General features: G+C 61.0%; 3 protein-coding genes across 3 annotated transcripts; 1 reads left to right on the top strand and 2 right to left on the bottom strand.

Moving 5' to 3' along the window:
* Positions 1-90: 90 nt before the first annotated feature.
* LOC111160826 (family with sequence similarity 83 member E) lies at positions 91-7,874 on the bottom strand. Its single transcript, XM_022524184.1, has 5 exons — positions 7,401-7,874; positions 6,214-6,381; positions 5,705-5,829; positions 1,800-2,244; positions 91-366 (listed from the first exon to the last, which is right to left on the bottom strand). The coding sequence occupies exons 1-5, from the start codon at positions 7,872-7,874 to the stop codon at positions 91-93; spliced, it is 1,488 nt and encodes a 495-aa protein (XP_022379892.1).
* On the top strand, positions 3,603-4,429 carry LOC111160827 (sperm acrosome associated 4). The gene has a single exon (XM_022524185.1). It carries the CDS (start codon positions 3,706-3,708, stop codon positions 4,087-4,089), a length of 384 nt encoding a protein of 127 aa, XP_022379893.1. The 5' UTR covers positions 3,603-3,705; the 3' UTR covers positions 4,090-4,429.
* A 1,882-nt stretch (positions 7,875-9,756) lies between the features above and the next one.
* LOC111160732 (ribosomal protein L18) lies at positions 9,757-13,412 on the bottom strand. The gene is made up of 7 exons (XM_022524058.1): positions 13,344-13,412; positions 12,077-12,163; positions 11,655-11,762; positions 11,099-11,197; positions 10,401-10,524; positions 10,256-10,325; positions 9,757-9,872 (listed from the first exon to the last, which is right to left on the bottom strand). Exons 1-7 carry the CDS (start codon positions 13,344-13,346, stop codon positions 9,797-9,799), a joined length of 567 nt encoding a protein of 188 aa, XP_022379766.1. The 5' UTR covers positions 13,347-13,412; the 3' UTR covers positions 9,757-9,796.
* Between the last annotated feature and the right edge of the window lie 62 nt (positions 13,413-13,474).

Raw genomic sequence — 13,474 nt, 5'->3', positions numbered from 1 at the left:
ACCCACGCCAGAAGCCTTGTCCCAGGCACCACCCGGAGGCAGGGGGCTTGGAGCTGCTGGTCAGGCCGGCCCCGTGCGGCTTTGGCTCTATTACGGCTGCCCCCTGAGTCCCGCCTGGGCAGCCCAATCTGGCTGCTGGCCGCCTCGGGGTTCCAGGAGTTTGGAGGCAGTATCCGCACCAAACCTCCTTCGGGTCGGTGACAGATAGCGGATGCGGCATGCGGGATGGAGGGGCAGGGTGCTGCCCCAGGGCTGGGACCGGCTCAGAGGACGGGGCTCTGTCTCACCCCTGGGGGCCCCTCCAGTGCCCCGCTGCCTCATCAGGGCCTTCGCTGGGGTGTCCTTGGAGCCCCAGGACGTCTTGAACTGTGGAGGGAAAGAGAGGGAGGTGAGAGAAGGCTCCAGGGTCTGAGTCCCTGTGTGTGTGTGTGTGTGTGTGTGTGTGTGTGTGTGTGTGTGTGTGTGTGTGTCTCTCTCTCTCTCTCAGGGCAGGTGAGAAGGCAGGGAAGGGAAGTGAGTCAGGAGGCCAGGAGCCCCCAGACCCTCAGAGGGCCAGCTGCTGTGCTCCCCCTGCAGCTTCAGGGTGGGGAGGAACAGGAAGCTGCCAGAAGCTGCCCCCAGGGGAACAAATATTTGCCAAGGGAGGTGATGGTGGGTGAGGGCGCCTCAAGACCGAGTGGCAGTGAGGACCTTGCCCCGGCCCTGCCCATCCCTCTCCTCCCCTGGGCTGGAACAGAGGGAGGCAATTCCTGGGACATTTCTCCCTCACCCTTGGAAAAGCTCTCCACTAGTTCCCACGTAGCAGATGGGGAAACTGAGCCCAAGAGGGGCACAGCTCCCAGAGCAAGGGGACCACGGGTCTGCTGGCATCCAGGGCGGGGACGCCTGCTTGTCCCTCATCTCTCTGCTCTGACCCTCTCGACAGCCCACTGCACAGCTGAGGCCACCAAGGCTCCGCCCAGGGTCCCAGAGAATTAAGGCAAGCTCGGTGGGAAGCCAGCATCTCACCAGCTGAGAGGAGGGGCGCAGGGACCTCTCACCACACGCCCTCCCCAATACCCTGATGACACTTGAATCTGGGAAGCCAGGGTTTAAAAGCATTTAACAGCTGCCCCGGGAAGGTCACAAGGGCCAGATCTCTCGTGCCTCAGTTTCCTAATCTGTGAAACGGGTGGTCGGAGAGCCACAAGAACATCCACCTCAGAGGGTTGTGGCAAAGATCCAATTCAGCCACCCCTGTGGCATGTGGCACAGTGCCCACGATAGACCTTGGCCAAGTTACTTGACCCTTCTGAGCCTCAGCTTTCCCGTCCGTAACCAGGAGCATGAGAAGGGAATTACCTCACTGACCTGGGAAGAGGACCTCGTGAAAGAAATAACAAATAAATTCCACCGTGGGGATGTATCGTAATGCTTAGTGTTCTCATTAGTTCGTCCTCCCCTGACTCACTCCTCCTTCCCACCAAACCGCGACTGGGGACAGTGGTTGCGCCCATTTGCCAGATGAGAACACAGAGGGTTCCGAGAAGGCAGATCTCTGCTCAGCTCTCCCCATTAGTGGGTCATGCCAGGGTTTGCTCCCAGAGTGCTTCTCTCTTGGGGTCCCTGCCCGAAACCACCCAGCGCTCCCCTGCCCGGCACGCAGTAGGGCTATAGGGAATGGTCGCTGGGATCGGGAACTCGGGTGGGTGTTGCGCTTCCCCCACCCCCAGCCCCGGCGTGGGGCCCAGCACATAGTAGACCCTCAGCTGCCCCATCCTCTTCCTCTTGTTTATCAGAGGCCCACCACCAGCTCTCACCTCGCTGTCCCCGTCGCTGGAGCCTGACAGCTGGGACAGGCGGCTCAGGTCCCACAGGGAACGGCTGGGCCGGGCCGGGGGGCCGCTGGGGGTCTGGACGCGCTGGACACTCCTCAGGACGTCGCTCAGCGCCGGCCCTGGGGCGGCCGGGGTCTCCTGCCTGTCCCCCTCAAACACCCGGCAGGCGGCCAAGCGTTGGGCCAGTGGACCGTCGGGTGGCGGCGGTGACATGGGGGCCACAGAGCGGCGGCGGGCCACGCGGTGGGGGTTGTGAGCCAGCCGCAGCCCCCCCACGGTGCTGATGAAGGGGCGCTGGGTGGGCGCGGCCGGGAGCGGCCAGGAGGCCGCGTACAGTGTCCGGAACTCTCGGCTGAAGGCGTCAGCAATCTCACCGGTCAGCAGGGTCACCAGGCCACGGTGCAGACGAGAGTCACTCCACGTGAAGCTGGGGGGCATGCAGTGAGGGGTCAGGATCTCCGGGTCACCCCTGGGGTGCCCGGTCTCGACCCCATTACTGGTCCCCACCCAGTCCCAGGGCAGGCTGTGTGACCTCGGGCATGTGCTGCAACCTCTCTGGCTTCCGCATCCCCCTCTGTAGAATGGGAACCCCCCAGGTACGAACCCAGAGGACTAAGGTGACAACAAGAGTTAAGATACCTTAATGATCATCTGGAAGCCAGCCTGAGCTTAAACTGGGACGCTGCCCCATCCCCAGCAAAGGAGGCCATTAGTGCCTCAGTTTCCCTCTCTGAGAAGAGGTGCGATTAGTCTTCTGACTAAATGGCCGCGAGGCCCGTCTTCAGACTGGGCTGCTCCTTACATAATGACAGCCTCTATTAACACTTGCATGAGGGGCGCCTGGGTGGCTCAGTCGGTTAAGCAGCTGCCTTCAGCTCAGGTCATGATCCCAGCGTCCTGGGATCGAGTCCCGCATCAGGCTCCTTGCTCATCAGGGAGCCTGCTTCTCCCTCTGCCTCTGCCTGCCATTCTGTCTGCCTGTGCTTGCTCTCTCTCCCTCTCTCTCTCTGACAAATAATTAAAAATAAAAATAAAAAAAAATCTTTAAACACTTGCATGAGGTAGGCCCCGGGGGTGTGGGCTCCGTGCCTCAGTTTGCATCTGGGATACGGAGCGAAGATGTAGGAAGATTGGAAAGAAAGAACAAGGGGTTGAGCTGCCTGTATGGTGCCCAGCCCGCGCCCAGCTGGCTATGATGGGCAGGTCCCCTACTGTCCCTGTGGTCACAGTGCTGGTATTTAAAGCACCAGGCTTTAAGGTCTAGGCACACAGCAGGTGCCTTTGGGAATTAAATGCACCTGGGCTCTAATCCTGCCTCCAGGGACCTCAGCCACATTCCCTTCATTTCCCAAGCTTTGGTTTGCCCATCGGAAAAACGGGCTCACCACGGGTCGTGTGCCCCAGTGGGCCCGGTGCCCGGAGAACAGATGTGTCAGCCACAGGGATGGCGAGGGTTAGTCCAAGCGTCCTTACCTTGGCAGAGTGGCCGTGTCCTCGCTCCCTGGCAGGTTGGCAGGCCCGTCTGCCTGCAGATTGTGACACCCCTCCCCCCACCTGTGACCTCACCCCTGGAGGGGCCAGTGGGAGCCTGGAGGGGTCTGTGAGGTCACCCCATTCCGCTCCACAAAGAGTGCCGTCAGATAGCGGCCGCTGGCTTGTCTCTGTCCCGGGAAAGCTTCTGAGACCCAAGGACTCGTGAGCCGCGGTCACGACGGAGCCCCTGAGAGGGACACGGAGTGCTGGGAAACAAGGACCCTCTGTGCGCTGACCCGGGAGGCCCAGACCAGGGGCAAAAGTCTCGAGGGCCTCAGGAGCATCATCCAGCAGTTCCGGGAGGCCCAGGAAGCCCACGGCCTGGCTTGGGCACCGTCACTGCCGCCAGGCCACCATGGGCCTCGGCTGGCTGCTGCTTCTGGTAATGGCTCTGCCCCCGGGCACCACAGGTGCCAAGGACTGTGTGTTCTGTGAGCTGACCGACTCCAAGCAGTGTCCCAGCATCCACATGCGCTGTGGCGACGATGAGGACTGCTTCACGGGCTTCGGGGTGGCCCCGGGCCTTGGCCCTATCATCAACAAAGGCTGCATACTGTCCACATCCTGCGGCCACGAGGAGCCTGTCACCTACATGGGCGTCACCTACTCGCTCACCTCCACCTGCTGCTACGGCCACATGTGTAACAGGGCCCCCAATCCCGCAGGTGGCCGGACGGAAGGGGTTGCCGCCGGCCTGGCTCTGGGCGTGCTGCTGCTGCTGCTCCCACATTTGCTTTGACCAACCCGAAGGGCAGGGCCTGGGACTGGTCTCCCGGCTCCGCTGCTCCCCGAGCCCCCCGCCTCCACCCCATCCCCCCCATTAAATGGCCAGAGGCCCTGGACAACCTCGTGTGGCCCCGGCTTCATCCATTACCAGGGCTGTCCACCCAGAGCCCGGGGCGAAGCATCCTCAGGCCACTGAGCACGGCCCGGAGGGTTTGGCTGGACCCCTCGACTGTATTTCATGGGTTCTAAGATGCGTAACTTTTCCCATGTCGATCGGGATGCTTCTTTTTGTCGGGGGCACCTTAGAGTCGATGAAATATGGTTCAAATGAACAACGACAATAAACAACCGCTAACGTTCACGGAGCGCTGCTTCTGTTACGTGCCAGGGCACCTTGATCTCGCTTGAACCCCCGGACAAAGCCGGGAGGGAAGGCAGGTGCTTTCTGAGACAGCCCCGGTCTCCAGGGTAGCGGTTCCCCCGAGGGTGGTCCCCGGAGCGGCAGCACTGGGGTTGGGCAGGGAGCTCGCGGGAAATGCCCATTCCCAGGGGGTGGGGCTGCGAAGGCGCCCCAGATCTGTGTTTTTAGGGAGTCCTCCGGGTGATCCGAACACAGGCAGGCCCCAGATTGAAAACCGCCAGTGGAGAGCGCTGGTCATCCGCTGGGCACATCAGCACCCCCCGCAGGGGACAGCTGGCAATGTCTGGAGACACTTTTGGTGGTCTTAATAGGGGAAGGGGCGTGCTCCCGACATCTACAGGGTGGAGGCCGGAAATTCAGTGCAGCCCCCAACGATGCCCAAGGAAGTACCCCCAACACAGAATTATCTGGCCCCAAATGTGAGGAAACCCTGTTCTAGAGGGACTAACCGTACCATCCCGATCTGTAGAAGGGGAAGGGAGGCACAGAGAGGTGAGGTCAGTTGCCCAAAATCACACAGCCAGGAGCTGGCAGAGCCCCAGTTCGAAGCCAGGCCACCCGACCTGAGGGTCCACGCACCCCGTTCCCTGCTACGCGACCACCCTATGAGGCAGGTGCTGTTATTAATCCACACTTTCCAGATGGGGAAACAGATACGGAGCAGGGGGAGGCACCGAGCCGGTGTGTCACAGAGCTAAGAAGACAAGGAGCCAGGAGCTAGACCCCAAACACAGGGAAAGGGGGACGCGAGCCAGGATGAGGGTCGGGTCCCTTGCTTACCAATTCTTATTTTGTTACAGATGCTTAGAGAGATAGAGTTACCTCAAGGCAGAGCTAGGACTCCCATCCAGGTTGTCCTGGTTTTGAAACCCACACATAAACTATGGGCCCTGTTTTCCAGATGAGGAGACACAGTGTCGAAGAGATGACCCTCCCCCCAGCCTCTCCCCAGCCCCGGCCCGGTCACTAGGCTGGCCAGCGGGAGGAGCCACTGCCAGACCCCCATCCCCCGCTACCCTGGGCAGGTCTGGCTCGACCCCACGTGGGTTCTGCCCCTTGGTATGCCCATCCTCTACCAGTGAGGGTGCTTAGACCCATTTCACAGACCAGGAAAGTGAGGCTGGTGGAAAGGGGTGCCAGCTACTCTCTGAGAGTTGGGGACAGGACACCACCGGGTGGTGGTTGTGGTGGTGGGGGGCAGCCGCACCTGTAGGATCCAGAGATGACCCTGTGGCCGTCCAGCAGCACAAACTTCTCCCGTACATTGCCGCTCACCTGCCGTCGCCAGCGGCTCTGGAAACTGCAGCCCCACACGACACGGATATCTAGGTTCTGGAGTGGAGGGGGTACACCCTCACTCAGGCCAACCCCGCACACCCCCACTCACTGCCTAGGGCTCAGGTCAAGGGGGGGATCCCTCCAGGCTGGCTAGGACCTGGGTGGCCCATGGCTCTGTAGAAAGGTCTGTCCCAGCTTTTCCAGAGCTACCAATATTGGGTTTCGGGGATCTCTTGGAGATAGCCCTAACTCAGAGGGACCCTGTGGGAAGACCAGCCTCTAATTTCCCCAACGCGATGGGTGGGCATCGGTACTCTCCTCGGGCATCCACCTCGATGAGCTAGGACGCCGTGGAAGGGTCTGCCCCCCCACCCCCGCCACCGGCTGGCCCTAGCGTCAGGAGAATGGGGACTCAGGTCCCTCCCGCCAGGCTCCTACCTCGGTGCCCCAGGGGTTCACCCCCAGCTGCTGGGCCAGTGTCAGGAAGGCAGGCAGCCGCTGGTGGTCCAGAAGCAGGTAGACAGGCACCCAGCGACGTGTGGCGGCGTCTACCAGGTCCAGAAGCAGGTCTGGGTCAGTGAAGATGTCCATGACCACGGCCACTAGCTGGGGAGTGGGGAGAGGGGCTGTGGATGGAGCTTGGAGCTCCGGAGATGTTCAGGGGGTAGGGGGGACCCTGGGGGCTGAGGCGTCCTGGGCATGGGAGTTTAAAGGCCTGGCCTCGACGAGACGTTCAGAGGGGCTGTGGGAGAGACCCCCCACTGTGCATACAGCGCCCGCATGGGAATGAGGAAAAGACCATCCTTCCCGAAGACCAAGGTCTCTACTTCTGGAAAATTCATCATAATCGTGTCTGCAGTGGCACACGGTGCTCCGTGTGCTGTGACACTGGATGGTGGCCCTGCTCCAGGGCTCAGTGGGCTGGGTCCTTGGGGGTGCCCTGAAGGGGGAGGAGGGATGATCTGCTTGGCCACCCAGGGGATCTCTGGGGACCAGGGCAGGGGACACTGAGGGCCTGGATCTTGCAGGCAGAAACATGTAGCAGAGAGGACTCCTGACCCATGGGCCAGACAGCCTTGGTTCAAATCCCCACTCGGCCACTTACCGGTGAGAGACTTAACCTCCTGTGCCTCAGTTTCCCCATCTCTCCTCACTTGGGATAATAAGTCCCAACCTCCCAGGACCCTCCTGGTGATTATAAATGTTAACCCACGTAAGGCACTTAGCGTGGGAGCTGGCAGGCACAACGCTGTTAGATAAAGAAGAGGCTCTCCGGGGGGCTGTAGGGGAGACATCTGGGCCCTCTGTGGGAGGAAGGATGGACACCTATCCTAAGGGTGGGGTGGGGTGCAGTGGGGTGGGTGACTGAAACCAAGGGATCATAATTAGGTCCAAGGGGCATGAATGCCCCGGGGGACCCAGGCCTTGGAGAGAGGGTAAGGAGGAGGTCTGGGGAATGTGGACACTTGGGTCCTGGGGGATGCGAGGCGTGGACTCGTGAGTCCCAGGAGGGCAAGGGTGAGACGCCCAGGGCTCGAGGGGATGCGCCACTCCCAGGTCTGAGAGCTGGCATGTGAGGATGTCTGGGTCTGGGGAGTGGACACCAGGCCCCCTGAGACCCCCACCTTGCAGGCAGCCTGGATTTCCCGGCGCACCAGCTCCTTGAGGGGCGGGTGGCCCTCTTCGGGGGGCTGAGTGTACAGCTGAGCCCGGGTGATTCCCTTCCAGGCCAGGTCCTCTGGCCAGCCCAGGCGCAGCGTGGGCACCAGCTCCTCTGAATGTCCTGGCCAGTAGGTCAGGCTGCCCGAGTCCCGATCGGTGGCAGGGGCTCCCTCTGCCGCCCGGCCAGGCGGCTGCTTGGATGCAGTCCAGTCCTCGGCCGCCGCCACCAGGCTCTGGAGCTCTTCCCCGCTCAGGAAGGGCCGCAGCCCCTCGCGCTGCCTGCGGGCCTCGAACGCCTCCACACCCTCGCTCAGCAGAGCCTCCAGCGCCAGCCGCTGGCCCTCAGAATACAGGAAGCCGGGGCTGGCCTCTGTCAAGGGCGGTGCCCCTGCCCCGGACTCCTCTCCTTCCAGCGCCGCCAACTGCGATGCTGCCATTGGGCTGCTCGTGCGGGAGGACCGTGAGGCCGGCTGGCTGAGGGTTCGGCCGTCTCTGGACACCAACCATCTGGGGGTCTCCTGCCAGGTAGATGTTATGTGGCCGGCTGAGGCTTCCAGGGTCGCTCCGTTAAGTCCCCTGCGTCCCCAGCTCCCCGTCCTGATGATCACACAGCTCAGGGCATGCGCTGCTCAGATCAGACTGACTAGTCGCCTGCCTCCAGCCGCCACAGTGACAGGCTGGCCATCTGAACTTCTACCAGCTGTCTCGGGGTCTAGAGGCCCCAACGGACCCGTTCGCTGGATCAGTCTCCGTCAGGCCGAAGGGCCAGCTGGCCTGACCAGAGGTCTGGCTGAGCGGCCAGCCATCTCCAGGCAACAGCCGCAGGCTGCCCGCCTGTCTCTAGCACCCGACGGTCCCTGACTGAAGGTGAAGTGGGCTGCCTCTCTGCCCTTGACCGATAGATACCACGTGTAACTGACCCTGTCCAGCTGGTCTTTTTGATTATTTGGCAAACACCAACTGCTTTCTGCTAGCAGTGCTGGTACCTAGCCGCCCGGCGGAGCACCCTGCCGTGTCCAGCGGAATGTCTTTCCTGACGACAGGTGGCTGGCTCACTGGCTCTCACTGACCATCCCAGGCACCTCCCCTTTGGACCTGCTCTCTCGGTTTGGGAGGAACGGGCTCTAGCCCTAAGTCTGGGCATCCCCCTTCACCAGAAATGAGGTCTCGGTCTCTGTCGCTTGGGGACCCCTGGGGCGTCACCCCTACTTGGGCTGCTCCGGTGGAGGATACACTCAATGGGGGCTTGCACCACCATGGGACCTGCCCATGACCTCAGCGGCCCTTCTAGCTGGAGGGCCTGACTTGCCCCTCTTCCTTGGACTGGCCGCCCCCGCCAGTCTCCCAGCCAGAATTATCTTGGGCTGTCCTCTGATCTACGCTGATGCCTGGCGGAGCTGAGCTGTCTGGGTTTCTGCCTGAATCCCACGATCTCCTGCTAGCTGACCATCCACCTGTTCCTGGCCAAGGACCACCTTGGAGGCTCCTGACCCAACCTCTGGCCTGTGGACCCGATCCCCACAAACCAGCAGCCCCTCCTTCCAATCGCACACCCAGGCAGCTTCCTTCCTCCACACCACAGCGAAAAGGCCTACAAAGAGAAGAGGAATAAAAGCAGGACTCCCTCTCAGCCCATCCAGCTCCAACATTTCCGTCCTCCATCCCCTTTCCCTCGTCTTGCCTTTTCAGAGGTCAGAATACGGGGGCCTGGAGACCTCCTGCTCTTATTTCTTCTGTTCTTCCTGCGTCTGGCCTCATTCTCAGGTTTTAGCCTGGGATCCGGGGAACCCAGCCCCTTGTGTAAACAGAGGAGGGCCTCCTGTGCAGGTACGGGAAGGCCCTAACACAGGGAACACAATCGTCAGGTTACTGGCCCAGGGCCCAATGGCCTGCCAGACTCAAGGGGGGAAAAGGGGAGCAACTCACCTGTTCCCATGTACCCCTCCCCCACCAGTCCCAACCCCTCTGTACTTCCCGGCCCATGCCCCGCCCACCATCCCTAGCCCACAGCAGCAGGTGTAGCTAATCCGGGCGAGGTAACAGGTTCGGAAACACCTGTCACCTAGCTTATTAAGGGGGCGGGACTTTGGCCGTAAGGAGGCCCTAGAGTGTCCCACAGCGCAAGATCGACAAGCACGCATCATAGCCACAAGAGGGCGTCTGCAGGGAGAGCGGGACTCCGCTCAGCAGACGGAAGGGCTTCTCCTTGGCTGGTTGGTCTCCATGGAGATGGGCACCCACTCGGTCCACCCCGAAGGCTCCAATCCGCTCCCATTCACTCCAATCCCCTACCGTCCCCCAGAAACACACAGAGGACCATCAGAATTCAAAATCTTTAATAACAACGCAGGATCTGGGGTTAGTTTTTGTAGCCTCGGCTGGCCCTCCGGCCTCTGGCGCGCTCGAACTTCCGGCCCTTGGATCTCACGTAGGGTCTGCGGGGAGGGAAAAGAGGGTGAGAGTGCGGCCCCGCTGGGCTCGAACGCTGAGGAAGCCCTGAGCAGCGCGTGGCTCGCTCTCACAGAGCAGCACAGGGACATCAGAAGGAGCGGGGAAGGGACACTGAGCAGGTTGCTGGAAAAGCCGAGCAGGGCAAGAAGGAGCGGGGAGACGCAGACTCCAGCCTGGCACAGCCCCCAACGCTGCGCTTCTAGGGCTGGCCGGGCAGAGTTCTCAGCAACGGGGAGTAACAGCTTGAGGACAAAGTGGGGAAAACGAGGTGGGGGAGTTCCCGGGAGGGCTGCAGCTGGACCGGGGTGAGAAACAGAAGGGACCGGAAGCATGGCAAGGCCCAGACAGCAGGGCTGGGTGTACTCACTTGGTGTGGCTATGTGGGGTTCCGGGAGCCTTGCCAAAATGCCTGTACACCTCTCGGCCCTTGCGTGGCCCTGGGAGGGGAAGATGGGATCAGCCAGGGACCCAAATGCAAGAAGTCGCCATGGGAGCCACTGAACATCACTCACCAGACAGCAAGACGGTGCCACAGCCCTTGGGGGAGTCCAGGGCCAACTGGTCAAAGGTGAGGATCTTGCCTCCAGCTTTGAGGATGCGGCTCCGGGCACGGCTGCTCACACGCAGCGCGCACACCTGGGGGACACACGGGACAGGCACGGTCAGAACCCCCACCCCGTACAGCCACCCAGGGACTGCGGGGCCTTCTTCTCCACGGCTCTGGCCCAGCAGAGGCATCTAGATGCTTGCGGAGCCCAGTAAGACCGCCACGAGGGAAAGCTTCCCTAGTTAAGACAACAGCAATTCTTAACAGTTTACGTCCAAAACCTCCCTTAAGACCACAACAACCTGAACTTATTACGGATAAGGAAACAGAAATTAAAAAGACCCAGGCCACCGAGTGGCCAAGAAATCTAGATGTGAAGCCAGGCTGTAAGGCTTAAGCACCAGCAAGCACCATTAGGGAGGGACCCAGAAGGCTCTTGCCCGGGGACACCCACCATGGCTAATGCCAAGGACAATCCCCCTTCAATCCTAAAAGCCACCCAGACCAGTAGGTGTGACGCCTGCCTCACCCAGAGAAGAGAGGGGACTGGGAAGGCATCACAAGCCTCGTGGCACCGGTGACAGATCATCAGCAGAGCGAGGACACGAGCCAGGTCTGGGCGCCAGCCCACCCACCATGACCCCGCGCCCCCTCCACACTCACCTTCAGTTTGGGCACCTCCTGGACCCGCACGTCGTCGGTTATGGTCCCTACAACCACAGCGGTTTTGTTTTCCCGGCCGGGCAGCTTCATCTTCCGGATCTTTGGTGGGGGAGGACAAACGCACACTGAGGAAGCTCCTTCTGGCGTTTAAATCCAACCCCACTGGACACGCATCCCGAGGACAGAGACTGTTGGGCCCTGAAGGGGATAAAGCCACCCGCGCCTCGCCTCTCAGCCAGCAGAGGCCTGACCTCAGGTCCAGCCAGGGAAAAACCCTGGAGACACAATGCAAGCACAGAGCCTTCAACAGAGCTCTCCTTCGAGAGCGCTTGGGACATGTAAGGCCTGACCCACAGGGCGAAGCCACCGCGGCCACCCCCACTTCACAATGAGACGAGCCCAAGCCACTCACAGACCCACCGCTGTTCAGCTACAACCCCAGGGCCAAGGGTGTGCCCACCACGGGGTGAAGTCAACCAGCTGACGGCCAGGCCCCCAACCGCCCCCACCCCAGCTCTAAGACATAATCCGGTCGTTCCCCAAATCAGCCCCTCACCATCCGGGACAGGGACAGAGGCGGCCGGTTGGTGCGACTCATGAACAACCTCTTCAACACGACTTGGTTAAAGGTGGAGTTGGTTCGTCTGGCCAGAAACCTGTACAACTGGAGGAGCGAGAAAGAATGGAAACCCAGGGTGGCTCACATACCCCCCAACCTTCAACCGAAAGACAAAACAGCATGGTTTGGCCTGACGAGGTTTTTACGTCTTTTCCCCCGCCCCACTGAGCCCAAGGGAGCCCCCCAAACCCCTCCCCACTCCCCAGAGGCTGAAAACGCTGAACCCCAGAAGCCTTGGGCAGAACCACGGATGCGCGCCTGCCCCGCAGGGCCCGGGAACGGCCTGGGGCCCCGAATGCTGGTCCTGGAAGCTGCAGTTCTGGGCAGCCCTGCCTAAGGCTCTCAGGCCTCAGCCTCACCTTGACCAACAGCCTCAGGTAGATGTCCTGGCTCTTGGGCTCTTTGCGCCGAACCTTTCGGTCCTTGTTGTGACGGATGTCGACCCCCTGCAGAGTTAAGGAGAGACCACGGACCCACACCTGACCTAGCAGCTCACTCACCGCCGCAGAACGACTGCATTACCCATCCCCGAGGAAGAGCCGGGGCCCCGGTCTCTGAAGGGACAACAAACCCCGGGCCCACCCCGAGGAGACCTGAAAAAGATCTTGAGCCTCAAATGACCCCAACTTAAAAAAATATATAGGAATGCTACACGCAAAGCCTTCGGCAGACGGCACACGGCACCCTGAAAAGCTTTAACAGAGAAGATGCGTCGACTCAGAAATTTTCACTGTTTAGAAGGTGTGTTTGCCGGTAATAGAGGCCAAGGACGGACCCTCCCTAAAAATACAGCAAAGAACCTTTATTTGCAACTTACTCCATGCAGAACTAGCACCAGAACCTCCCGCGCACAACCTGCCTGACCCCAGCAGCCTTATGCAGCCGTTTCCCACTTGCGCTGAGAAAACCGAAGAGGAAGCCACGGTTTCCCCCAGACCCCGGCTGCTGTCCTGAGGGTCTCTAACAGGCCGTGCCAGGAGCTGTGAAGAACTACGGCATTATTCCTAGCTCCCTCTTCTCCAACACTTCACGCACGCAGTAACCTTTGATGCGTGCTTCCTACGACTTCTTCCCAAACGCACATCCGCGACGCGCGACAGACCGAGTTACTGGGGTCACAGCCAAGAAAAAGCAAGATCACAGGCTGGACGGGGAGCACGGCTGCAAAACCGGGGCACTGGACGGTGGCCAGCTCTCCCCACCCCACCCCACCCCCGCCCCGCCCAGAACCCAACGTTCCAGGCCAGGGGAGCGACAGGTCGGGGTGGAGAAGACAAAAAGACAAGAGGTCAAGCATGCATGTGGGTCCTACGCCAGGGTCCGAATGCCGGCTCTGCCACTTCCTGGCATTGCGACCCCGGTCACATCACTTAACCTCCTTGCGCCTCCATTTGGTCATCTACTCAATTGGAGCTTTAATAATAAATGAGGACGGGAGGGGCCGGAGGCCGGTAAGTCTGACCCATCCCTGGTCTTCGAGCTCCCAAAATAATCCCCCCCCCACCGCGGGAGTCTCCCCCTTCGAACTGCCCTGACATCTCTGCACCCCTCCTGGACTCCCCCAGCCTAAGACCGCGACGGATGGCGGCGGATAGTCGAACCGGGAGCATCTCAAAGCACACTCACCATGATGGCGCCTCCTGCTTAGCCAGGTCCGGAAAGAGAGAACACTATCGGGGTGGGCGGGGAAAGCCTTCAGCAAGTGGCGCCTACGTGACGTCACAGGCGCGACGCGGCGCTCTACTCGAGTCGGGCCT

This window comes from Enhydra lutris, unplaced genomic scaffold (assembly GCF_002288905.1).
Source record: "Enhydra lutris kenyoni isolate GAN:26980312 unplaced genomic scaffold, ASM228890v2 scaffoldscaffold77, whole genome shotgun sequence".
NCBI lineage: Eukaryota > Metazoa > Chordata > Mammalia > Carnivora > Mustelidae > Enhydra > Enhydra lutris.
This window is presented reverse-complemented; position numbering and strand designations above follow the sequence as displayed.

Bases quoted from the DNA above. Each gene is read 5' to 3' on its own strand.
- LOC111160732 (XM_022524058.1), bottom strand. The intron at 11,198-11,654 runs GTGAGGGGCTGA...CCCCCACCAAAG, and splicing joins CTCTGTCCCTGTCCCGGATG to ATCCGGAAGATGAAGCTGCC. The intron at 9,873-10,255 runs GTGAGTACACCC...CCCTCCCCGCAG, and splicing joins ACCCCACATAGCCACACCAA to ACCCTACGTGAGATCCAAGG.
- LOC111160826 (XM_022524184.1), bottom strand. From the start codon at position 7,874: ATGGCAGCATCGCAGTTGGCGGCGCTGGAAGGAGAGGAGTCCGGGGCA. The intron at 5,830-6,213 runs GTAGGAGCCTGG...CCTCCACTCCAG, and splicing joins TGAACCCCTGGGGCACCGAG to AACCTAGATATCCGTGTCGT. The intron at 367-1,799 runs GTGAGAGCTGGT...TTCCCTCCACAG, and splicing joins CCAGCGACGGGGACAGCGAG to TTCAAGACGTCCTGGGGCTC.
- LOC111160827 (XM_022524185.1), top strand. From the start codon at position 3,706: ATGGGCCTCGGCTGGCTGCTGCTTCTGGTAATGGCTCTGCCCCCGGGC.